Source organism: Helicoverpa zea, chromosome 16 (assembly GCF_022581195.2).
Source record: "Helicoverpa zea isolate HzStark_Cry1AcR chromosome 16, ilHelZeax1.1, whole genome shotgun sequence".
NCBI lineage: Eukaryota > Metazoa > Arthropoda > Insecta > Lepidoptera > Noctuidae > Helicoverpa > Helicoverpa zea.
Genome location: NC_061467.1, coordinates 9,634,690 through 9,660,527, shown reverse-complemented (window position 1 = coordinate 9,660,527; position 25,838 = coordinate 9,634,690). Strand labels below are relative to the sequence as shown.

At 36.2% G+C, this 25,838-nt stretch overlaps 1 protein-coding gene across 1 annotated transcript in view; it reads left to right on the top strand.

Moving 5' to 3' along the window:
• The window catches only part of LOC124637860, a 51,495-nt gene that overhangs the window by 6,086 nt on the left and 19,571 nt on the right, over window positions 1-25,838 (top strand). Inside the window, exon 2 of the mRNA XM_047174577.1 lies at window positions 15,533-15,625. Within this exon, the coding sequence (XP_047030533.1) occupies window positions 15,533-15,625 (93 nt within the window). The remainder of the gene's footprint in view (window positions 1-15,532; window positions 15,626-25,838) is intronic.

Below are 25,838 nucleotides of genomic sequence, written 5' to 3'. Positions count from 1 at the left end.
TATTAGCCTATATACTTATTTCTTCCTTCCACTTTCCGATATAATAAAATCCCAAATTCAAATCCTAAACCTACCATTAATCAATTAAACAGACACTAACATATGACAGAGATTTTCAGTATTTCGCTAACCAAACTATTATAAATGGGACTGTCAGGAACATGATAAATCTATCCGTTAGATATGACCAAATACAAATAAAAAACCGGTCAAGTGTGAGTTGGACGCACAATGAGTTCCGTGAGTACAGTAATTAAAATTAAAAGTTTGTAGTGTAGAAGCTCTTTAAAGAGGATTTTTTTAATGTTAATTCGTTTCATAAGGCTCGGAAGCTAATTTCAAAACTTAATTCAATGTCACCCGGTGACATGGGCTATATTATATCCGGATACGGGAAGAAATTTTTCCCGGGACACGGGTAGAAGAGAAACAGCTAGTTTGTGGTATGGAGGTAACAGAAAAACATTATCTGTTAAGCTTTCAACAGTCTAGCTCTTACATGAACTTCAACTATCATTGTTCTTAAGAGAGCCTGCCGACTGAACGAAACAGACATTTAGGTACGGAACCCTAAAAATGACAGCAAACCGAATGAAAAATTAAACGATCGCAAATCCCGGGATACGATGAAAGGAATCGAGTCGTTTATCTTCGAATATTATCGGATAAATATCTTCGGATTGAATCTGAAGTGTGTCAGGAACATCTCTCAGTAAGTTATGACTTGCGAAAGTTATATAGGTTTTCTTTTGTTTTTGCTCCTAGGTTCTGGTTTTTATTGACATATTAGGTATAATAAACACAATTGATTGGTCTTTTATTATCCGAACTTCTGTGTTGTTAAGGATATAAAAAATATTTTATTTATTTTAATACTGAGGGGTAGGTAATTTTCCTCATCTGAACTCAATCATCTCAACTAGAAAATAAATCTGTACACCGTACAGTGTATTTATAAGACCTTATGGCAATGACAAATAACAAAAAAAAAACTGTTTTCTATCACAGGTATTTAGAAAAACATCTTAAATTTCACGCAAATATTAGTACCTTATTAACAGCACAATTTTACACAGCTGATATTATAAACAACATGAAATAACATTATTTATTTATTTATTTATTTATTATCATAATTTACTCTTACACCAAGTCTATTGTATCTCCCTGAGGTCCCAAAATAAGGCCTTTATCAGGTGCCCGAAACAATGGCCCGTATTGACTATCTATTCTTAGCGACCAGTTTCAGCTTGGTACAGTGAACATTGGTGGAGATAAGCCGGCCGTATACATAAGGATCAAGCTAAAAAACATATCTAAAAAACGTGCCTGGCAAGTCTGTTGGTTTATGATGATTAAAAACATAAATTTAGCTGTCATCTACAGCCTACATTATCATCATCTGCCTAGTCTTTGCAAAGTCAAAGTAAAATGTCTTATTTCAAATAGGCCTTTGAAACTATGCTGAATTCGGACCAGCTGAGTACCTATGTTTTACATGAAGCGACTGACTATTTGAACTTCTCAACCCCAGCAACCCGATACGCTTTGGTAAGACTAGTTGTTAGATTTTCTAGCTTCTGGCGTCCTTACGACTGCTAAAGAGAGACGACCAGGACTAGAATGACGTGCCTTCCAAAAAAAATAGAAGATCTTCTCATGTCAAAAAGTTCACCAATCCACAGAAAGCATTGCTTTACCTTATAATCAAAATTAGAAATCTATTTTCAAACTAGGCTTTTTGAGAAAGACACTTTTTGAGGTCAAGTTTATAAAAGACAGTTCCCAAAAACGCCCACTTTTCATCATGTCCTATGTGTTTTTACTGGATCGATCGACTCGTGCAGCAGTTGCTGAGCTGCGAGTTTCCTGTCATCTTTACTTAATGATTTAATCTACGTTACCTTTTAGTACAATCTCCTGACTTAGCACAATAAAGTTTGACGCCCGACTTCCGACATTTTTTCATTATAACAATATGTAGTAGATAAAAAAGTCGTGGTGGCCTAGTGGGCAAAGAACTAACCTCTCGAGTATGAGGGCGCGGGTTCGATTCCAGGTCAGGCAAGTACCAATGCAACTTTTCTAAGTTTGTATGTACTTTCTAAGTATATCTTAGACACCAATGACTGTGTTTCGGATGGCACGTTAAACTGTAGGTCCCGGCTGTCATTGAACATCCTTGGCAGTCGTTACGGGTAGTCAGAAGCCAGTAAGTCTGACACCAGTCTAACCAAGGGGTATCGGGTTGCCCGGGTAACTGGGTTGAGGAGGTCAGATAGGCAGTCGCTTCTTGTAAAGCACTGGTACTCAGCTGAATCCGGTTAGACTGGAAGCCGACCCCAACATAGTTTGGGAAAAGGCTCGGAGGATGATGAATATGTAGTAGATATTTCCTAGTACGCCCGGGTCACGTGTGATTCGCGGACTTGCAAACGTGATGTGAATTCATTGAAGGAAGAATGTTCAAAGCTTCTTCTCCATTCTTGTGAGTTTGTAGAGAAGCTGAGTATTTTAGCTTAGTAGCTTAATAAAAGTTACAATGTTATATTGATACCGACAGTTTTTTTTAATCAAACAAGGAATTTGATAGAAAAGAATCTCCATTTTAGGATAAAATTTCAATGCACCAAAATAGGACATGATGCGGTAAAACACCACTTTTGTGACGTCCAAATTTATTAAAGCAACGGTCGGTGCGACTGTAAAAATCCTTTTATAACAACGCGGAAAATAATTTAACAAAAACTATACCATGCAAACTTTTGAGAGAATAGGGCAACAGCACTGTGACGCCAATCGCGTTTATAGTGACGTTCAATACATACAAATAAATAGGCTGATTGAATCTTTGTAATCTAAGCGAACTTTTCATAAATATTAATTTGTATTTTCTACCTTACACACGAACACGAATTGTCAACCGTACTATTCAAAGGCATAATATATATATATATATATATACAAGCTGTTGATTTGCATCCGTGCCATATTCAAGGAGGTAATTATGCAAATGATTCTCGACCCAAATCAATAAAAAAATTGGTACGTAATTTTTTTTCTTTAATTTTTTTTTGGAATTCCTTAAATGTCATCTAGTCTTATTTAAACTTGGGGCGTATGTTACTGGCGTTAAAACCGTGCTGCACCCTCACACAAACGCAAACACAAAGCATACGCAACGATCACTCATAAATTTCATTCATAAAATTGGATTACTTCGGAAATACATCGACATTACAATGACAAAAAAAGCAGTGCATATTAGTTATTTCCCATCTACTGTAATTCCAATCGATTATTTACGTATTGTATGTCCTCCTCATGAACTATGACACAAATGCAAATCAACAACTTGTGTATAACAAATCACGTAACATGTAACAAAGACCTTTTAAATCAAACATACGTTTTAAATTCTAATTGAGATTAACACGGAATTCGAGCTCACAGCCACTCGCACGGAGTAAGGAAAGATGAGTGGATATGCCATAATGCATGTAGTTCAGGCGCCTTCTTCTAAGCCAAATTCACACGGTGATCATGACTAAAACGATCGGGAGTGAAATAACGAGGCGTTCGTGTTCTTTGAGACATCTCTCAACTATGTTTGGTATTATGAAAAATGGGCGGGCCCAAAGAATAAGGGCGAAAGCAGTAACGTTCCTCGTCCCCCGCTCACCCGCATTTTGGCGCGCTGGGGCCCGATTCTCTTAATTTTACTTAAGCGACATACGATTCACATTCGACTGAGATCCAATCCTCGACTCAATTACGATTGAAGCGTATGTGGCATTCCGCTATTTTTTCTTTGAAATAAACGTTTCTATCTTTTTCTGTCATTCAATAATGAATCATTTTGTCTGCAACTGATTTACGATTGCAATATGATTGTAGAGCAAACTACCGTGTAGACCAAAATCACCAAAATAGCAGACCAATCGCAAACCAATCGAATGTTGTTGGAATACGATTGGTCTTATATTAGTAGCAGAATGCCCGATATGGTTAAAATTGCTATTGCGATCATAATTGCGATTCAATTTCTATTCGATTTTGACATTATTAACTTAGGAGAATCGGGCCCCTGTCCTCTTAGGCAATTTTCCGTCATGGCAACTCCGCTAGTCATTTTGTTCTTCGTGGTTTAATCCCTAAGGCTTTTTATACACGTTTGTGGACGGGCCGTGATACGCGACGAACCGTGAAGGGTTGGCGGAAAATTTCGTATCTCGCCTCAAAAGTTATATAGATATAGCTGTGAGAGGTTTGTTTACAAAGTATTTATATGTAGCTGGTGTTATAAGCTTTGTTTTTATTGCGTAGTACGTAGTTAGTGCGTAATTGTGGGATGGAGTTCCTCGGGACGCAGATGGAACTGCGGGCAACAGCTATTTTAGCTTTTATGTTAGAATAATGTATAGGCAAGTTTTGATCCATGTGCGGGAAGAATCTCAGAATCTACAAGGCCGGTTCGGATAATTATTTCAATGTTAAAAACGCTAATTTATCGAATATTCTTCATATTATCTATATGGGTGTCCGGAGTAGTTCTCAAGAGGTATGAGCGAAATCTCGGCTGCGGCTATGGTCTGTAATGTGTAAACAAGAAAATATCCAGTAGGTCCAGTCTTTTGCGTCGTAGTGTAAGGACGAGAATTTTCCACTAACCCACCCTAAGGGTGTTGTTCGGTCGTAGGGAAAATCTCTGAGGATTGGACTAAATTATACACAGTCTAGATGTCTGAATAAACTTTAATTTAGATTTCCACTACTTTCAACCATCGGTTTAGTTTGAAGTATCGAAAAGATTGTCACAGTTATCACGCAAAAGTGTTATATTAGAAAGTCTCCATATGTGATGTTTGGATGCTTGTTACTCTTTCACTAAAAACTGGATGTATATTTTTAGACTAGACTTTACAACAAAAGCTACTTAATTCGGGTCTGTGAAGTAGTTCCCGCGAGACGCGGGTAAAACCGTATACAGAAGCTAATTAAGTTATTGATATATAACTGAATATTCAATCAAATAACTGCAACTGCAAAGCTGCAACTAAGCTCGCACATATTCAGTATTATAAATTCAAATTACCTCATCAGCATCTACTTAAAACTGGATTAGGGAGCAATCATTCAAAATGTCCGATTCCAACATTGCGATTTATCTGGATTTGCGACGATTTAACGAAACTGAAGGAGGAAGAAATCAATCTAGTCGTAATCCCTTTTATTTTTCTACAAGCACATTACGACGCCTTAGAAAATCTCGTAAGTGTAAAAGACGCAAATTTTCTGGAACAACACTGGATTTACTACGTTTAACTAGAGGATAAATACATGATGATGATGATGATGTCCTCCTAGCTGATTATCGGCTACGGCGGCTGTTCTCATGTAAGGAGATTAGCCAACTACGCAGGACATATTATAGTGCACGAGCATTTGCGCAGACACAGGTGCACTCACTATTCCTTAACTCTCATAGCCCGATGGGACGGCAATCCGACACGACCGAAGACCGAGAGATCAGGCGCAGGACCGACATTTACGTGCTCTCCGATGCACGGGTGTATCAATCACCAGCTTCCAGGCTCCGGGCTGCTTTGTGAAAGTCTTCTAAAACCCACAAAGCGATTTCGGCCCGACTCGGGAATCGAACCCGAGACCTCGTGCTCAGCAGCCACACTTGCGACAGCTAGACCAACGAGGCAGTTATAATAGAAATACATACTATGCATATGTATCTTAATATAATATGTAGCAATATTCGATTTCTAAAATGGGTAACTACTAAGCTTGTTTCAGAGTACTTTCAATACCCGAAAAAAACTACAAAAAATTCAAACCTTAATTAGGGAACATAAAGGAACACCACAGAAAAAAGAAAGTAAACAACGGTCACAATTTAGACCAAACATTACACATATGAGAGAATGTGCTTATACATAAGCTAGGTATTTAATCAACCCATAGTTTGTTCAGGCATCTAATTAGCGCATACTTGATCATACAATAATGGAATTAGAAGCAGTGGAGTTTGTACTAATTAAATGCTTATCATCGCATATTGGCCGGGAACTATATTTGCATGGAGAACAAACTGACTAGCGGAGATATCATAACGCAAAATCTTCTAAGGAATGTTACAATTTTCGCCCTTTTACGCCTTCTTTGGGGCGACCATTTTCCATAATACCATAAATCGTTGACAGATGTCTCAAAGTACCCGAACGCATTGTTATATTACTCATAAATAATCATTTAGCTCAAGCACACTGTATGTATTTGACCTAGAAGAAGTTGCCTGACCTACCCTTCTTATGGTATCTCCACTTTCCTTTCTTACTCCGTGGACATTTGGATATTATCGGATCTACCAATAATAGTGAGAGACTAATGCATTGCATTGTTTCGATAACTGTGTATCAATGTAATGGGTTTCAAGGTTCCAGTGAATCAATTCAATTAATCCAATTTCATCATTGAATGGACAATTTTGTGTCCGTATACGGTGCGTGTCCGAAATTAGGGCAGCAAAGAAGCACTTAATAATTAAGCCTTCATTTGTTATTGATACATTAAGTCCTGGATTTTGTCAAGATAAAAGCTTTTAGAAATTGGTGTAAGGGATGGCTCATTAGAAAAGTGAGTATCATTCTATGGTAAATATTGTTAAGCTGAAGTGTTTGTTTCTTCTTTTGCTTGAGCGCGCTAATCTGTGGATCTGCTAGTCTGAATTGAAAAAATATTTCTGTGTAAGATAGCCCACTTATGGCTGAATATTCTTATTGTTAGTTTCCTCAGAACTCAAAACAACGGCCTGATTACCTCAAAACCAGCCTTAACCAGCTTCACAATTACACAAACAAGATTCACCCACCTCCCAACATTGTTACTTCATAAAAGATTCTATGCCAAAACCCAATACCAAGCCTCTCTTGTCCAATTTCAACAATTTGTATTCTAAAAGCAGATAATTGGTTGCAACACACACGTGCACTACAATTAGGCTCACGAACAAATGGAGCATTAAGAGCTCAGCACACTGCAAACTTTTAGTCGGCCGATAGTTTGGTTGGGCTTATAAATCAGTCATCATCTCCCGAGCCTTTTCCCAACTATGTTGGGGTCGGCTTTCAGTCTAACGGCCGGTTCACACATGTCTCCGTTTTACTGTCCCGTTTTATCGTGTACGTTTTTTTTTCGTCGATGGCGTATGTAGTTGTATACAGAATACTGTGCCATGTGTGAAGTCACTCATACAACTACATACGCCATCGACGAAAAAAAAACGTACACGATAAAACGGAATAGTAAAACGATAGAAACGATAGTAAAACATGTGTGAACCGGCCGTAACCGGATTCAGCTGAGTACCAGTGCTTTACAAGAAGCGCTGCCTTTATGACCCCCTCAACCCGGGCTCATAAATCAGTATGAACATGAATAGCCGGCTGTCATTCCTTGGCAGTCGGTACGGGTAATCAGAAGCCAGTAAGTGTGATAACCAGTCTTATCAAGTTGTATCGGGTTGCCCGGGTAACTGGGTTGAGGAGGTCAGATAGGCAGTTGCTTCTCGTAAAGCACTGGTACTCAGCTGAATCGGGTTAGACTGGAAGCCGACCCCAACATAGCTTTTAAAAGGCTCGGGAGATGGACAAGAATAGCCAGTATCAGATCGACCGAAAATTGTGACTGGATTAAGATTTACTGTAACAATAATTTTTGGTCCACATCGGGTCAACTGTTGGGCGACTGTTTAGTTTGCAGTGTGTTTGTCTAAATGCATTCGAAATAGCCGCCATTTTGGTTGTTCGCTAAGCTGGGCTATGGACTTTGGACCTGCCCTGCCGGTAATGCGGTGCGCTTAAGAACGGCCAATTTGCAATTAAATTATCACCTAAATTGTATTATTTCGTGTTTGTTGTACTTTGCATATTGTATTTTTAAACACACATGTTTTGATATTTATATTTATGTAACTTTGAACCAAGCAACATGATTATTCATCAGTACTAAATTAAGAGTAGGTACAGCAATCAAAATCAAATGTTTCCTTTTCGTAAGTAGGTAATTTGATGATTTGGAGACAGTAACATTTGAAGGATAGTTTTTGTTTTAGATAATAATTAGGTATTGAATACCTCCACTTTCGTGGACTACTCGTATTCTATGTAGACAAAATAGCCGTCCGAACCCACAAAAATGTATGGTCCCAAAATTAGACACATTCTTTTTGGTCCCCAACAGGGGTTGGTCTAGCAAAGGAGATGGCCAAAAAAAAACCCAGAGTCGACAGGAACTTCATATGTATGATTGGATTCAGTATAATTTGTGGATTTTAAAAAGTATTTCAAAACATCTAAAAACCATGGGGTTCTCTTTTTATAACGTTTTTTCGATCAAGATTTTAGTTCACAAAAAAGTTTACTTTTACTGTTTGATGTTCGTTAGAAGTTGAATGCAGACTCGTGATTGGACCGTTTTACATTGCTAAGTCATTTGTTATATTTGACAATGTCACATGGCGCGATTTTCAAAGACAATTTCTCCAAAAACATTTCATAGCCAGTTGTGAAGGTTGCATGTAACTGCGAAACCTCTCCAAGTAGGTAAGGTCGGTGCTTAATCGTATCTGGAGTGGTTAAATACAAGACCTTTTAATCACCAGGCCAACTCTGAAACTATGGGGTTGTTACTAGTGGCTTGTATAATGTTAGTTTACTTTGCTTTTTTATGTCCCTTGATGTTAATAAATCTTTAAAATCAACATATATTCAACATAACCTATTTTTGCGATAATATGAAATAGCTCCTATACCCCATGGATTTCAGTCTGGATTTTTTGGCACCATCAAAGGTCTATCATAAAGAACCTATTGGTAACCATTTCATTGCTGTCGATTCTGGGTTTTTTTTCTATGAAAATTTGGCCATCTCCTTTCATTAGTACATACCAGTAGGCCTTTTGGTCCCAAATGTGGATATATGACGGTACACCAAATATACGGGGGACCACTTAGAAGAATAGATTAGGCTCATTATTAGACTCGCTTTACGTTTGTGTCGTCTGAAAGTGGTTTAACTTTTCTTTGTTAGCTTTCTTTTTTTGGTCTTATGGGTCTGAAACTGTCAAGGTCTATTCAAGAGAGTGCATGTTGACCACGCTCTATCGTCATTTGAAGATTAATTGCATTTTGCGTTGAATTAATGAAAACTATGCCCACGGAATGTCACGTTTCAATGTTGTGCTTTGCATTTATTCCTTAAATAACAAGGCTGTGGACGTAGAATTGTTGTGAATTTCAATAAATTACCTATCAATTGTTTATCAGGTCGGACACAAATTCAGATTTACGAAGACTGATTAAAATTACTGATGAATAAAACATAGATTTACTTTAGGTATACAAAAATATAGTTTGCATCATCCTAGCTTGAGCATAGATAGTGCATTTGATTGCTTGAATCGAATAAAATGCAGAATGAATTTTCTAGAAAAACTTGCTCTAGAAAACAATACGTAGAATAAAGTTTTTCTTTATTTTATAAATAAAAGAATTGTTCTTTCTGCGAATATATATTATTCAGACTTAATTTTCTAGCTCGTATATTTATTGAATTAAAATAAATAAAGCTGCAACTTTTTGTACTGATTTTGTTTTATTTAAATTGGTCTTAATTTGAATAAATACTAACAGATTTAAATTATTGTTCATTCGGTTTCAATTCTTATTTAAATCTTTTAGTTTGCGTGTTTTAAAAATAGAAAGTTGTGACACAAAAAATGAGCTCTATTTTTAAATTTGGTTAAATTGAGCATCAATGTAATTTAATTTCAATTCAGAATCTATCTAAATTCAAAATGAAAACTATTCTAAAAAAAGGGTCACAAAAATAATCTGCATAATGGAGTTACATAGTTAGGACAATATAGTTGTAATAAACTAAAGGCGCGGCTCCACCGCAGTGCACGCTGTGCACGGACACGCGGCGCATTTTAGCTGCGTGTATTCATTTGTTTGACAACGTAGGTCTACGTTTCCACTGAAGTACACGAATATAACCCACGACGTGGGTTGCAGTGGACACAACCACATACATTTTCTTACAAAGCGAAGCTTAATACACGTGCGTAGCCTCTCCGTGCACCGCGGTGGGCCCGCGCCTTTTTATGGTAAGATCATTGACTAAAAATAATCTACTATTATTTAAAGTCCATTCCCGTAAAAACAGTTTGTCTCTAAAAACTTTTTAGCAAAGGCTTACTTCTGCAAAACTTATTAAAAAGCTCTTGAACCTAATCGATGTACTCGCGTATTTGCAATTCAATCATTCGATTGCATCGAGAGGCATCCATTATTCGAATGAGATCATATCGAGTCAGCTCGATTCCCCTTGCATTTGTTTGATCAATTCATATTGGTTTAATCGATTCATGGTGAACAATTAGCGTACTTGCACACTACAATCTTTTAGTCGGCCGATAGTTTGTTTGGGCTCATAAATCAGCATGAAGATGAATGCTAGTAGATACCCACATTACAAAAATTAAGTATAAATTAGCCGGTTTAAAACCGATTGAAGATCTCGATAAAAAAAAAAACAAATAGGTAAGGAAGGCAATATATTTTTTTAATTTTATGGGTCTCCTACTACTTGTATGTTCTTTGCTTCTATGTTAATATGAAAATGAGTGTTTTTATGTTTTATTTAATCTGTATACCTATAAACATTAAAAATGTGATATTAAAATAGGCTGCCTCCGGATTGCAGTTACAATATCGTGTCTAATACCTATGCATAGCGTTACAGAAGCGATTAGTTACAGTAATTACAAACTACCACAAACTATAGAGTATAGACCATATCTAGCACATGCTAACTAAGTTATAACCTCTGTTATTAAAGCTAATTTCTATAGTCTACGCTATATTCTAGCTCTAGTACAAAATTACTTAATAGTATTGGCTTCTGCTCCTAACTATTAGCCTGGATTCTAAATATCTTTAGCTATTGGTAAAAAAACATTAAAAACTTTTGCCAGTATAAAAATAACTTCTGTCTTAGATTTTAATAAAACTTCTTTCTTACCGGGAATTTTATTACCGAACTTATTTAATATCGAATAATTTTTATTTTTTCTCTGTGACCGTAGCGGGTAAGAGTGTCAGAAAGTTTAGGATATAAATCCACCTATGTTTCTTCTGGTGTCCTTTGTGTACCTGGGTCGTGGTAACTCTTTCGAACAATCCCGCAGCCCCGGTAGGCACTGGATTGTAAATAATTGTATTCTTTTTTTTCTTTGAAAGAGTGTCTATGGACTTTCTTGCCAGTTCTTCTCTATAACACCAACTCTTTGGAACCGTGCAACTAGTTTGATGTTTCGAAACAACTTTCATAAATCTATATGAAATTAAAAAATATATACTTTGACGTTAACAGACTCTGTCAATTATTCTGCCATCACATGTGGAACGCTCAAAGATATTTTTTGAACTTTTGCAAATCATTATAAAACTTCCCACAGCATAACAACATCTTTATTACTGTGATCAATCATAAATAGGTCAAGTATATTTTTAAGTAGCCATAAACTTTATTATGGTACTTCACGCAAACCTATGAAAAGTTGTTCTGAACATTTGGTCATGCGAACTTCAACTTAATTGCTTCAGAAATAAGGTTGAGATTTAATGAAGGAGTAGTTGTGAGTAGATTTTCGATCGGTCTGTATTCATTACTTAGATGATGGCAGGTTCGATTCCAATAATGTTTTGGACGATTGCTGACTTTTATTGTTAACTAGCTTCTGCCAGCGGCTTCGCCCGCGTGGTGTTTTGATAAAAAGTAGCCTATATGTTAATCCAGGGTATCACCTATCTACGTATCAAATTTCAATCAAATCGGTCCAGCCGTTTTTGCGTGATTGAATAACAAACATACATCCATACATTCTCACAAACTTTCACATTTATAATATACGTAGGATGGTTAGTGTCACCAGGTGTTCTGATTTTGATGGACTGAAAAATGAAAAGTGCGATAATTTCTGTGTGTGAAGACAAAAGAATTTAATTCTTCGATATTTTTTGTTTTAAACAGTTTTCTATTATTAATAGATATCTTTATCTTATCTCTATCTACCCCGAGAAATTGATAACATTGAAATGGACATAGGATTTTATTAATTCAGAAATATAAATCTTTAAAGACTGGCGCGGAGGAACCATGGAACAGATATCTACATTTCAACACTATTATTTTAAAGAAGAAAGATAAGTACCGATTAAATTAAAACACAAGACTAGACGGATTTTTCCCCCTAAGTATAAAGTTTTAAAATACTTTGTTAATATTAGCAACATTTATAAAGCACACCTATTAAAAGGCTGATAAGGCCTTCTGGGACGTGGGTTTCTCCCGCGAAAACCCATCCTACTTCCTAAAAAATACCAAAAACAGGGTATGTTCCCATACAACGAAACATAGGCACATCACATATCTAGTTATTACTATCAATAGTTTCGTGACTAGCACACATGATGCTATCAGAAGCCACACTAATGATGATTTGGAGATGGCTTACTGTACTCTAAGGTTTATGACCAGACAGCTGGTATTATTATTGAGTTATGTACGAGTGTATGACCATTGGTTTGTATGTGTGTGTTGTTAAGAGAGTAGGTAGTTTGAATTACATGATTAGGCAATGTTTGTTTTAAGGCATCATTATGATTAGTTAAGTTTAATGTCAATAGCAGCAAATAATATATATTGCTAGTTACCTACGCTAATTTTAACATTTACTTTGAATAGAGGTGAAGAATAAATTTTGAGGAAACCTAGACTTTACCGCCTGAAATCGCCAATCCACCTTGAGCGAGCGTGGTATTTAATGTTCAATATTTCTTTGAGTACTTCCCATTAAGATGATGCCTGAAGTGGGACTGAAAAATCGAATAATGTATGGAAATGAATGAAATCTAGCTTTTTATTCTTCTTTCTGTTTATTATATCAAGATAAAATGTGGTTTTCTTCCTTTCCTACAAAAGTCACAAACAAAGCCTAGTTAAAAAAAATAAATATGAAACGCTAACAGCCAATTTATCTTCAGAACTACGCATTGAAAACCAACGTGGTATTGTGGTATTGTGCTTTGGTTTCACTGCGCTTGTGATATGTTGCGGATAACTAGCGATTTTAGATCATTTAACTTACTGGATACGTCAATGCTGTGCCTTGCCTTTTTTCCAAATCAAAATCTTTTATTCAAACTTTTGAACATCAAAATTTACAAAAGACAGCCCCAAAACGCCCAACCTTCACCATTTCCTATCTTTATTTTATTTTTTTTCAAAGATACAAGACCAGCGGTCATATTCGCATCTATACTCCATTCAAATAAGTACTTAACTAAAGACGTCATCTTGGCATAACTTTTTAATCAAAATCTCAGTTTTAAATATAATGTGAATACAGTAAATAACAATTCTTATTCAATTGAAATATTATTATTAGGAATTGTTTCCGTGTTCAGTACCTATGTATTTGTCTAAAAAGTCCCATAAGTAGAGTACTGGTGGACGTGTGCGTTCATATAGAGGTTTGTGCTCTTGTCGGGTCCGGTTGGTTAGATGATCTAAGCCAGCGGTTTTGTAGCCACGTAGGTTTTTGTAACGCTGCATTTTTTAGACGTTGGCAGCTCGGCTTTTGTTGTTTTTCAGAGAGCTGTGGTGGTAATGAATTGTTGTGTGATAGCGCAGTTTGTGGTCAAAAATACAGAGGAATTTTAGTGGTAAAAATTAAAACAAAATAAATGAAAATATTATATAACAGGTACGAGTGGGTTTTTGAGTGCGTAATATATTTAGACTAGTACACAGAAAGACAGATAAAACATAACTATTTAACTTTCCTATACTACCAAAAGTAGGTATGCGCAGACCCAATAGCTCACAATTATTGTGTATAGTTATCGGCACGGATATTGAGCTCTCGGCGGAAGAGTGGGGATCGCTTTGCGCACTGTACACATAAGGCAATAAACCAATAAATCGCTTCTGCGCAGGTGAAGGTCAGGGCTCAATATCCGTGCCGATAACTATACAAAAGACAGTTACAAGACAACAACCTACAAATGCAACAATGAATTACAAAACGACAACTGCACAAACAGTTTTATTATGCGCAATGAGTACGCAAATCAGATGCAAAGTTTAAGCTAAAAACTTCAAGTTACCGTTGTTCTAAAGTCCTAAGTTTTCAACTAACGCAGAGCAAGATGTTCTTAGTACTTTACTTAGCCTGACTGCGGTTTAGAACATTCCTAGGTAACTAAGGTTATATTAGCAATTCTACACAAGTTTATTCTACTTGCAAGTTAAGTTTACCAGTAAGTGAGGTAGTTTAAAAAGTCTGTAACAAAATTAATAACAAAGTTCTGACAGTGGTTTGACGTACATACCGTGGGAATTATTCCATGCACTAGGATAAACAGTAGCCTAATTCCTTCCTCTCTGGAATCTATCACTTCTAAATCGGAGCAGTAGTTCCAGAGATTGACACATTCAAGCAAGTAAACCAACTCCTCAGCCTTAAAATATATGTACGTATAGATGTGTACTATTGAACATATTGTACTTTCCGTTTGGGTTCAAAAATCTGACTAACAAATTCTCACCCCTCTGAAAATTATTAAAAGAATAAGGGAAAATTTAATAACATCTGTAAAAAATATTGAAAATTAAAAAAAAATACTTCACTTCACTTCCGTTGGCTCTACAACCCTTTGTGGGTCTTGGCCTCCTCTACAATCATCCTCCAGTTATCACGAAGCTTGGCTGTTCTTCTCCAGTTAGTAAACTTTCCCATCTTTCTAAGATCTTAAATCTAAGAAATTAAAAAAATATGAAAGGTATAAAAGGGATAAATCAGTACTCTATTCAAAGTTATCTTTGAAGACATTTTAGTCCTCTTCGTTATAAAGGCTACTTTTTCACTGCGTACGAAAAATTCTAAAGGTATTTTGATAAATGCCAATAGAATTATAATTATAATTCTTCACGAATTTATTAGCACAAAAACGTTTCTAAAGATTTTTGCCTAATTGGATGTTTTTATTTTTTACTAGCCTCTTTCCCGCAGTTTCACCCGCGTTCCGTGAGAACTGCTGCCCGTACCGGGATAAAATATAGCCTATGTTACTCGGGAAGAGTAAGATTTCCAACAGTGAAAGATTTCAAATCAGTTTTGTAGTTTCAGAATCTTCAAACACAAATTAAAAAATCTTCTTTATTATCTATCATCAGTGGCCTTTTACATCTATGAAAGATGATTTAAGCTGCATCCGTGTCAAGTTGCTTGGTTTTGGCACTTGCGCTGATTACTAACAAGGCCTATGTGGGAGCGACAGCGCCGATCGCAACGTCCACAAACAACTGTGTTCCTATGTATACCTTATACCTATTATAGTGTCGATTTGTAGTAACATGTATATATATATATATTTTTTAATTTTGTTCCCAGCTGCCGGGGGCCATTGGTTGAAAAGAAAAGAGGCATTACGAGCAAAGAGAGGTCGACATGGTCCTCATAAAATTAGAGCCAGAAGACAGATCGGTAAGTACAATGTTGCCATATTAAAAATTCCTGAACGTCAAAGTATTTTGACGGGAAAAACTGGGATGCTTATGTTGCGTTTTTTTGTGTATTTTTTGGTTAGGAATTTTGGGATTAGGATCATTCTTGTGTATGTCTGTAGCTAGGTAAGTTTATATTTTTTACTTCAATAAATCATGTTATGGATGTAATGGTCAGCAATCCTACTATCCTACTAATATCCTACTAATCCTAGTCCTAGTCCTAGTAATAATATTTAAATGTGAAAGTTTGTGAGAATGTGTGTTTGTTATTCTTTCACGCAAAAATGGTAGGACCGATTTGGTTGAAATTTGGTAAGTAGATAACGCATAGACTACTTTTTATCAACACACCACGCGGGCGAAGCCGCGAGCGAAATCTAGTCTATACTAATATTATAAAGAGGAAAACTTTGTTTGTTTGTTTGTTTGGTTGTAATGGATAAACTCAAAAACTACTGGACCGATTTCAAATATTCTTTCACCATTAGAAAGCTATTATATTATCTGCGAGTAACATAGGCTATATTTTATCCCGGTGCGGGCAGTAGCTCCCACGGGACGCGGGTGAAACCGCGGGAAAACGGCTATATAATATAAAACAACCACTTCTGTGACGATTCTTTTTTATAGACATACATTCTTTGCAAACAACAAGTTTTCTATTTCAACAATGACATCAATTATTATCGTAAGGAACATTCCCAGTGCTTTTTTTTTCTGAAAAGCGCTAAATAAGTTAACCCTTCGAAAGTCGCCGAATTTACCATACAAAAAATATATTGTATCTCATTATATACCACTTAAATATTTGTAACATTTCCACACATTTTGAATCTGATTCAGAATATTATAGGTACAGTTGTAAGATAGCTCGACGTCTCCACCGGATTCTGTGTGCACTGAGATGAATCATATCGCCACTCTGACGGTTTGCTACTTAAAAGCATTTCGATTGAAAACGAGATAGACGGTTGACGCATCCGATTTGCAACTTGAAAAGTCACTATTTATTATAACTATTTATTATTTACTTTTTATTATAAAAAATCCGTTATAAAGAATAACAAATAACAGATAGAACATTTTAGAATAAATAGCTGTGTTAAAATTCTTGTTATAAACTAAAACATGGTAACCGAATTAAATTATCACGTTTTTTTAAAATTATTGAATATATAAAATCACCAAAGAATTGTCTGGTAGTGACCTGCCTTTTATTTATCAAATGTTTATGTTGTCTAATTAGTCCATTTTAGTTTCATTTTCTTAGATTGCGTCCTGTATTATTTTCGCATAATACAAATTAAACGTTATGAAACCAACAAAATAAGAGGTATTTCTTCTTACAAATACACGTAGTTTATGCAATACTATCTTAGCAACGTGCAGCATCTAGCATATTCATCAGTAAGACACGTTGTAGTGTACGCAGATTTGCAAGTCTAAGCAGAAAGAGCAGCTTTATAGCAAACGTTGATGCAAGTTACCACGTTGTTAATATTAAGAGCCAAGATGTCTTACGCCCGTATTTAACTAAGTGCTAAGAGAAGAAAGAGGAGAACTCGACTTAAAAAAAACAGTGAAAACAATGGTTAGGACTATGGAGTTTTATGTATTCTTGGGGTACCATACCAACCTAGTTTTAAGTATAAAAAGAACCATATCAATATCTAATACCCTTCATAATAAAACTCGAAAATTTTAAATTGTGCGTACATATGTTCGTTACTTCTTCAAGGGACGATTGAGTACACTTCGATGAAACTTGATAGAAACATAGCTTAATCATCAGAACATCATATAAAGATACTCTTAACTGAGGACGGAAAATAGTACACTAGTTGCAATGGAAACTGCAAGCGGAGCCAGTTTTCTTTATAAAGAAAACAGTTGTGAATAAATGTGATATAAGTATTCGTAAACTGCCAACTTACGTGCGTCGTATAGTTCTTCAGAACAGCAGTTATAAACGCGACTTTGTTTGTGTTTTATGAGTTTTCTAGAGTACTAAGTAGTTCAGTATAATCTTTATGTAGCTCCACTTTAATAGTGTGAAATGTAAAGTGCATTTTTACTGCTATGTCGCCGTAAATGTTGTTTCAAATGGCAGTTTGGAAAAGATAGTCTTTACAAAGATACATTGCATATAGTTTCTTAAGGTTCTCATGTACCAATACCAATCATTTTATCACATGTCTAGCATTTTTTCATCAATATTGGGATCGGCTTCCAGTCTAGTCAGATGCAGCTGAGGACCAGTGTTTTATGAGACCTCAACAACCTAATTACTTGGGCTATCCGATACCCCTTGGTAGGACTTGTCAAACTTTCTGCATTCCAACTACTGGTACCGACTGCCACAGATGTTCAAATGACAGCCAAGACTCACTTTAGCGTACCTTCCAAAATACGGAGGAACTCGTCATCGTGACACCAGTTACCCATCCAGGGACCGACCACACCAAGCGTTGATTAACCTTATAATCGATCGACTCGTACGGCTACTTAGAAACAAGCTCTCTATATACAGAATATTACCCACCTATTTTGGTACTTACCTACATTATAAATATCAAGTCTGTAACACACCTCCTACCTATTTTATACGGACCACAGACCTACATTTTATAAGTACCAGTGTAACACAACGCGCCAAGATTTTCCGCTCAATAGGAAAGCGTGAAGCGATAAATTCCGAGAACGCCCTCGCGTCAATTACGACAAGTATACGTTGTAAGTATAATGACCTGCTTAAAAATCACGATCGCGCTCAGTTGGTTCTAAGAGTTGACAAATTTTCTTCTAACTTTAGGCTTGTTTGTGTGAGAAGATTTTTATGTTAGTGATTTAGCGAATTGTAAGTTAAGAATGACATTTTTTAGAACATCGAATACTATTTTAAGAGTCAGCATTCGAGATGTTAGAATTGGTAAAAAACATTCGGGGGTTTAAAATACCTATGCGGTATGTATAGCTAATATGTATAGGAAATTCATTAAAATGTATTTTAGTGTAAATGCACACATTGAGTTGGGAATAGCCAGCATATACCTATCTACAAGTTTATTGCAAATTCAGAATAGGTTACCAGATGTTTGTAACAAGCAATAACTGAAAGAGTTAGTACCGGTTTCTGATTTACAACACACTCTGATCTAGCTGTTTGAAAGAAAGCTAAAAATCCTACCTTGCGTAACCTTCACTTAAAGCCTTATCACTCACAGTATTAAATCATTAACAAGTCAAGAATCCCCTTTTCACGTCTTACCAATAGAATGCAAACAACCCTGCTATGTCTGTGTGATCAATCATTGGTGACCGATCGGAATCCGTGTTTGTATGTCACGCGATATGAATGCTTGCCTGCCGTTGGACGATGCGATTTATGGCTTGTGTCGCTTGAATGGATTGTCGGGTTGTGTGAGACCTTTACCTACTACTACCTTTGTGACCAGTTGGGAAGGAAGGTGAAAGCAATTTTTATTTGCATTAAGAGTTTAAGTAAATAATATTTTTTTTACATCTATCATCTACATGTATTAACCGAAAGGTACAATTTGAATAAACTTTGCTTTATTTATTTTAATTTTATTTATTGTTTTGTGTCGCTAAAGTTTAGTCGCTTAAGTCTTAGGTTTGAGGTTTGTGCCTAATTTTATTTTTGCTATAACCATGCTTATAGAAAAGTATGAAAGGGTGTTGTGTTTTATTAGAAATTCTAAATTATTTCCGTGAACTATAGTTAACCTACCTAGTTTACATCTACAATAATCTTATACCTGCATACATATTTATTCAACGAATACAAAATCGAATATTCAAATAGAATCCATTTAAATATTGGGTTCAGCACATACCTATCAGCTGTAACATTCAGTATCGTGACTGTTTTTGTACGGAACTTTTGAAATGCAAATTTTATAGATTTGTTATAATCTTAGACCATTTTATCAACTGGAGACGATATACCGTGCCCGCGGTGTCATTCTCGCATACATGAAAGCGTGAAGTTTATGCTTGTTTTTGTAAATTTTGTGTCTGTGCATGCGTAACAATGTGATCAAAACTGTATGACTATCTATTACGTTGCCTCGCCAATCAATCTTTAAAGAGATCAACCAGCTGCACAGGACATATTATAAGCAACAAGCCCACAAGCATTTGCGCAGACATGTGTTGTGTACTTTCTATAAGATCAGGCGCAGGACCGATATTTTCATGCTCTTCGATGCAAGGGTGTATCAATTACCAACTCCCAGAAACTCTTAAAAGTCAGAACTCTTAAAAACTAGTTTTTAAGACAGTTTTTAAGACCCACACTCATATTTATTCTCGTCTCGCCTCTGGTTGGCTAATTGATCTAAGTTTATTACTTATATTGGTATGCTCTGAATCGTAACGTCACTACTGATACAAAAAAAACGAATACTTAACATTAGATACGTAGTTGTAGACATTGCGGCCTTATGTTTTGTTTGTGTTTACATAATATCTCTATTTTATTTATCCCTGTACCTACTCGAAGTTCCTTAGAAGGTTACAAGTGGTGTACTCGAAGTTTTTACGGAACGAGGGTGGAGAGAGAAAAACTAGTGTGAACAAAAAAACTCAAATAAAGACTAGGTATACTGTTTTGGGGAAAGTTATGACATTTTAATCTAACTAAATTTGTCCTAGTCAAAAATATACATTCTTATGTAAGTAAATATCTCCCCTACAACGTAACTTAATGACATTTTTGATCTTCAGTTCCCAATAAACAACATACAAAGTCAAAACATACAGTCAAGTAATAAACCCGGCGTTATTTTAACGCAATTCCGCTCGTGTGCGCTTCAATTAACTCAGTTAATAAACTCGAGCACACATGAACGAACAAATTGGTTTGTAACGCTATTTGTAGCTTCTGATCTCCCGAGAGTCTGCGCTAATCTTTATCGCTTTGCGTCCAGTTGTTTGCAGGAATATTTTATTTAAGGGTATTAAAGGACAATGGGCACTTTGTATGGGATTTGGTACCCGCTCCAACAGTAACGTATGATATATCATTAGAAAGGTATTTGCGTGAAGAATAATGAAAACTATGGGGCCTGCCTCAATTAGCTGTCCGATCCGAGTAACGATAAAAATTGAATCGACATAGAAACAAGTATGTCATCCATATATGCAAATTCATTAAGAGGCATATTATGTCGTCAGTGTTATAATTTTAAACTCAGTTAATAGACATCTTACATTGTTTGAGATACACTCTATTATAATCTAAAGGTTGTAATAGTCTATGGAGTCATACTACGGAAACACAATCGTCATCTGATTTGACAAAAGTTCAAAACATTTCTATTCATCTTTTTTTAAGAAGAAATTCATCATTATCTCAGCAACTCTTGAGGAGCAAGATTAAGTCGTAATATGTACTATGTTAACATCGTCTCCTAACTTTTCAACCTTAATTGATTGTAAATACTGAAAGACTTTCATCAAATACATAACCTAGTTCTGCGTGAACTGCAAAGGTCTGCACAGTCTTTTTTTAAAGCAGTGGGTAGGCAAACATTTTAAGAAGGCCTAATTCCTGGTTTTTGTTACTTTACCAGTTTTTATTAAATACAGTTCGATTTAAGAACTACATCTACGTTGATGATTTATGAACATTACACATTCTATTAGTCGATGTCACGCGAAATGGACAAGGATTTGGGACTAGTCGTCATAGTAAACATTTTTTGCCTTGCCAAGACCTACGCAATGGTACTAGAATCAACACTGTTGGACAGGGTACCAAAACGCCCATCGTCCTTTAAGCTTTTGGTATTGTAATTTTGGTAAAGTATAAATTCTAACCGGAAACCAAGGTCATGTTCAATGAACATGTTCTACCGGAACCGATTGCGATACACGGCGCCGTTCTCGAAGTTGTTCGGAAATATGTATACCTCGGGCAGACATTGCAGTTAGGTAGAAACAACTTTGAGGACGAGGTGAATAGGAGAATTCAGTTGGGTTGGGCTGCATTTGGGAAGCTACGTCGAGTCCTAACATCGTCGATCCCACAGTGCCTAAAGAAAAAAGTCTTCAATCAGTGCGTCCTACCTGTCATGACTTACGGAGCCGAAACGTGGACACTGTCGGTACGGCTGGTTCACAAGTTTAAAGTCGCTCAGCGGGCTATGGAAAGGGCTATGCTCGGCATTTCTCTGAGGGATCGCATCAGAAATGAGGTAATCCGTCAGAGAACCAAGGTCATCGACATAGCCCACCGAATCAGCAAGCTGAAGTGGCAGTGGGCTGGCCTTATTAGCCGAAGAACCGATAACCGTTGGGGTAAACGAGTTCTAGAGTGGAGACCACGCCTCGGCAAACGTAGTGTAGGACGTCCTCAGGCACGGTGGAGTGATGACTTGCGCAAGTCGGCTGGCAGGAGCTGGATGCGAGAAGCTGAAAATCGATCTCAGTGGCGTGCACTTGGAGAGGCCTATGTCCAGCAGTGGACTGCGATAGGCTGATGATGATGATGATAAATTCTAATACATTGTCATAATTTTAACGTGGATGTGTCACGACGAGATGCCAGAAATTCAAATCCAGACTAATATTATAAAAAGGAAAAAAACGTTTGTAATGGATAAACTCAAACACTACTGGACCGATATGAAAAATTCTTTCACTGTTGGAAAGCGAGACTCTTCCCAAGTAACAGAGGCTATATTTTATCCCAGTAAGGGTATTATTGATGAAGCAATTCTTATTAGGTACTTATGAGTCAAAATGAAGAGTATGTTGATCCAAATTTTTTACACTAATTAGGGCACTGTCATGATTATAGTCATAAAGACTTATACAATACCTAGATAACTAGCATTAAAGGCTATACACATCATAGAAAGGCACGCACAGGTAAGGGTTAATGAGTTTTTGAGCGAAGGTCCTGAATAGGCTAATGTGATGCCCCCGGGCGGTGGACAAACGAAATTAGAATAGCTTTGGGTAGTCTGAATGTGGAAAGATTAGGGCTCCAAGTAAAACATTGTAATTGTGTCGACATGGTCTATGGCTTGAAGATGTTGACCATATTGTAAAGAAATTAAAAGTTTTTCTGACGAGAAAAAATATATATTAATAAATGATAAAAAATACTTATAACATTCTGATAAATACAGGCTTATAATATATTCTCCGACCGACTATTTAAATTATTAACTCATGACTGAATTCAATATTATTATCAGAACCTTACAATTTATTACGTATGATTTATTTTGCCCTGAAGTTTGTAATTAATGTTGTACATAAATTATAAAACCATTTATTCAAAACAGCGATAACACTGCCTACACATACATATCTCATACATCATTCATTTTCCAACATTATTGTAAGCCCACTATAACTGTATAGTTATCGGCACGAATCTTGAGCTCTGACCTACATCTGCACAGAAGTGATTTATTAGCAAAGAACCAATCCCGAGTGACGACTATGACGCGATGCACTGCGGGCCAATCACCGCTTTAGCCCGCCCCCGCGCCTAACTTCATACCACAAAAGGGACCCAATAAATTATTTCTGCGCAGGTGAAGGTCAGAGCTCAAGATTCGTGCCGATAACTATACCTACCTGCTCATTTAGATAACAATGGTGGATGTAAGCTTCATTTCGGAAAGCACGATAAACTGTAGGTCTAGGCTGTCAACTGAATATCTTTGTCAGTCTTTACCGATAGCCAGAAGCCAGAAAGTCTGACAACCAGTCTTACCAAGGACTATCGGGTTGCCCGGGGTTGTGGAGGTCAGATACGCAGTCGCTTCCAATAATATTTTGCGAGTGAAACCGCTGTCAGAACTAGCCCTTACATAAGGTGTAATTAAAATTGTAGAACACCGTTATATGTCTATCGGCCATATGAGAAGCTTGTAAACTAATTGATAGCGACTACCCAATTCTACCCATGGGATGTATATCGACCTTGTCCTAACTTGATGAGTTACGCACGTACACACTTCTAATTATAAGTAGATGTAGGCTATCATGGTAGGTCAGTAATGAGTGAATATGGATCAAGGCCTTATTTAACTTATTTTGACGTTTTGGTCATAGGTATGAATCGATATAATCGAAAATGAGTTGAAAAAAAATAATGAGCCTAAAATTTCCACGAACTGGCAACTTTTGCGTGCAAATCCATGCATAGCAGTGGACTCGCGTCGACACGATGCATTTTCAGTTTGCGAATATTTTTGGTGGAATTTTTCAATTATTATAATTCATTTGGTCCAAACGAATAAAGAACTTTAGCTCGATTATGATAATTTATTTTTAAGCGTTTAAGCGTATTTCCTTTTCAAGTCCTATATGTGGACAGACGCAGAACATTATTTTGTTTTTCTTTCTAAAATATTTAATAGGTTAATGGGGATAGAACAAGCTTCGCCCGTTTGTTTTAAAAGCACCCATAAGTTATTTTACTTTCGACTATATTTTTTGACAAATAAGCTATTATATAATTACTACCATCTTTTTTGACTGGACACCGTTGTCAGTCATTTCTCTTTGACTAATCACCATGGTAATGCCCTTACTTACCTATAAAATATGTCTGACCATCGATCAGTGACGTCACAGACATATTGATCTAGTACCTATTTCATAGTAGAACCTATTGAATTATTATGTGAGATCGTTTGTTTGTTCGTTTGTTTGACGTATCAAGAGGTTGATTGATGGGAATGTTGGTTTAATAAATATTATTGTTTGATGTGTCATGTTATAAGTGTTTTATCGTCCAGGTGTACTAGACAGTACTATAATCATTTACTTAGGTAGTGTGTTATTTCTCGCTCGAATATAGCCACGTGGATATTTTGGAGCACCAATTTGAAAAATTCTTTCCCAGTTGGAAAACCACACTCTTCCCGAGTAAACGCTGATCCGAGAGAAATCGAACAATTCATTATAATTAAATGGATTATGAACTATCTTTTTAACAGCATTTAAAAACTGGAAAAGTTAGTCCTTATATCGTTATCAAATACCCTTGAAAAGACACAAAAAATCTAGGGTCAAAAGACATCATAGAAAAACTTATTGGATGTTTTGAGAAAAATATTTCAAAAATAAGAAATCAGTATTCAAGTTACCAGTAAATCACATTTCGAAGTCCGTTTCGCTCAATTAAACATCGGCTGCGGCTAATCGAGTGATTGATGCAGTCTTTTGTTTTTATCACTTTTCTTTCGGTCATAGATTAGTCTTCTGTCTGTGCTATGTTTGAATAACCTTATCGATTTTATCATCAATGGAATGTTCAGTATTTATTCAACCGCCTTTTGGTAGTAATATTATAGGCACACAAATAGACAGCTAATTTTTCCACTCTGTTTTACCCGCTTTTGCCTAGAGAAATACTTCTGACACCCGAATAAAAAGTGGATCGTATGTAGCCATTATAGTTTCGTCAAAATCTGATTTTTTAGAAGTTTTTGAATGCACTTTAAAAACGTGCGGATCAAGCGACTCGCGCATGTACCAAAGCAAAATACCCACTCGTGTGCTCTTGTCACTTGTCACTTGCGCATGTTAACTTGCTCTAGCTACATGCACCGTGTAGACGCATATTTGATAATATCGATTTTCTGATAGATGCGAGTAAAGTCAGGTTAAACAGCAACTACAAATAACTCTTATCTGAACCTAGCCATATTACCCACTACATATTGCAGTATAATTAACTGTGCAAAGATAAACTACTGTTTATGAAGCGAAAGCTTTGAGCTCAGGATTGTCTAGATTAAACGGATTATATACCGTCGAGATATGAAGGGAAATATGATTAATTGCTACTGTATTTACCTACTACTGTGCTATTTGCTCTGTTTTGCTAGGGGATCGGTTGATTGGATGTGTGGACAGTTCTAGGAATGGATGTTTGAAATTGAAAGTCGAATGGACTACAATTATACTGCAGTAAAAAAATATTCAAATCATTTAATTAATTGGGCTGAAAATCAGAACGTAAGTATTAATAGAAAAAATAACTGATGATTTTGATGGGAAGTCTACTTTTTAATTTTGTAGAAATAAAAGGATTTCAAATGAATGACAACAATAATTAAAAAAAAAACTTTTTGTTCTAATTTCCTTTATATGAGTAAAGGAATATCCAAAATCGCTTCAATACGTTGAACATAAAA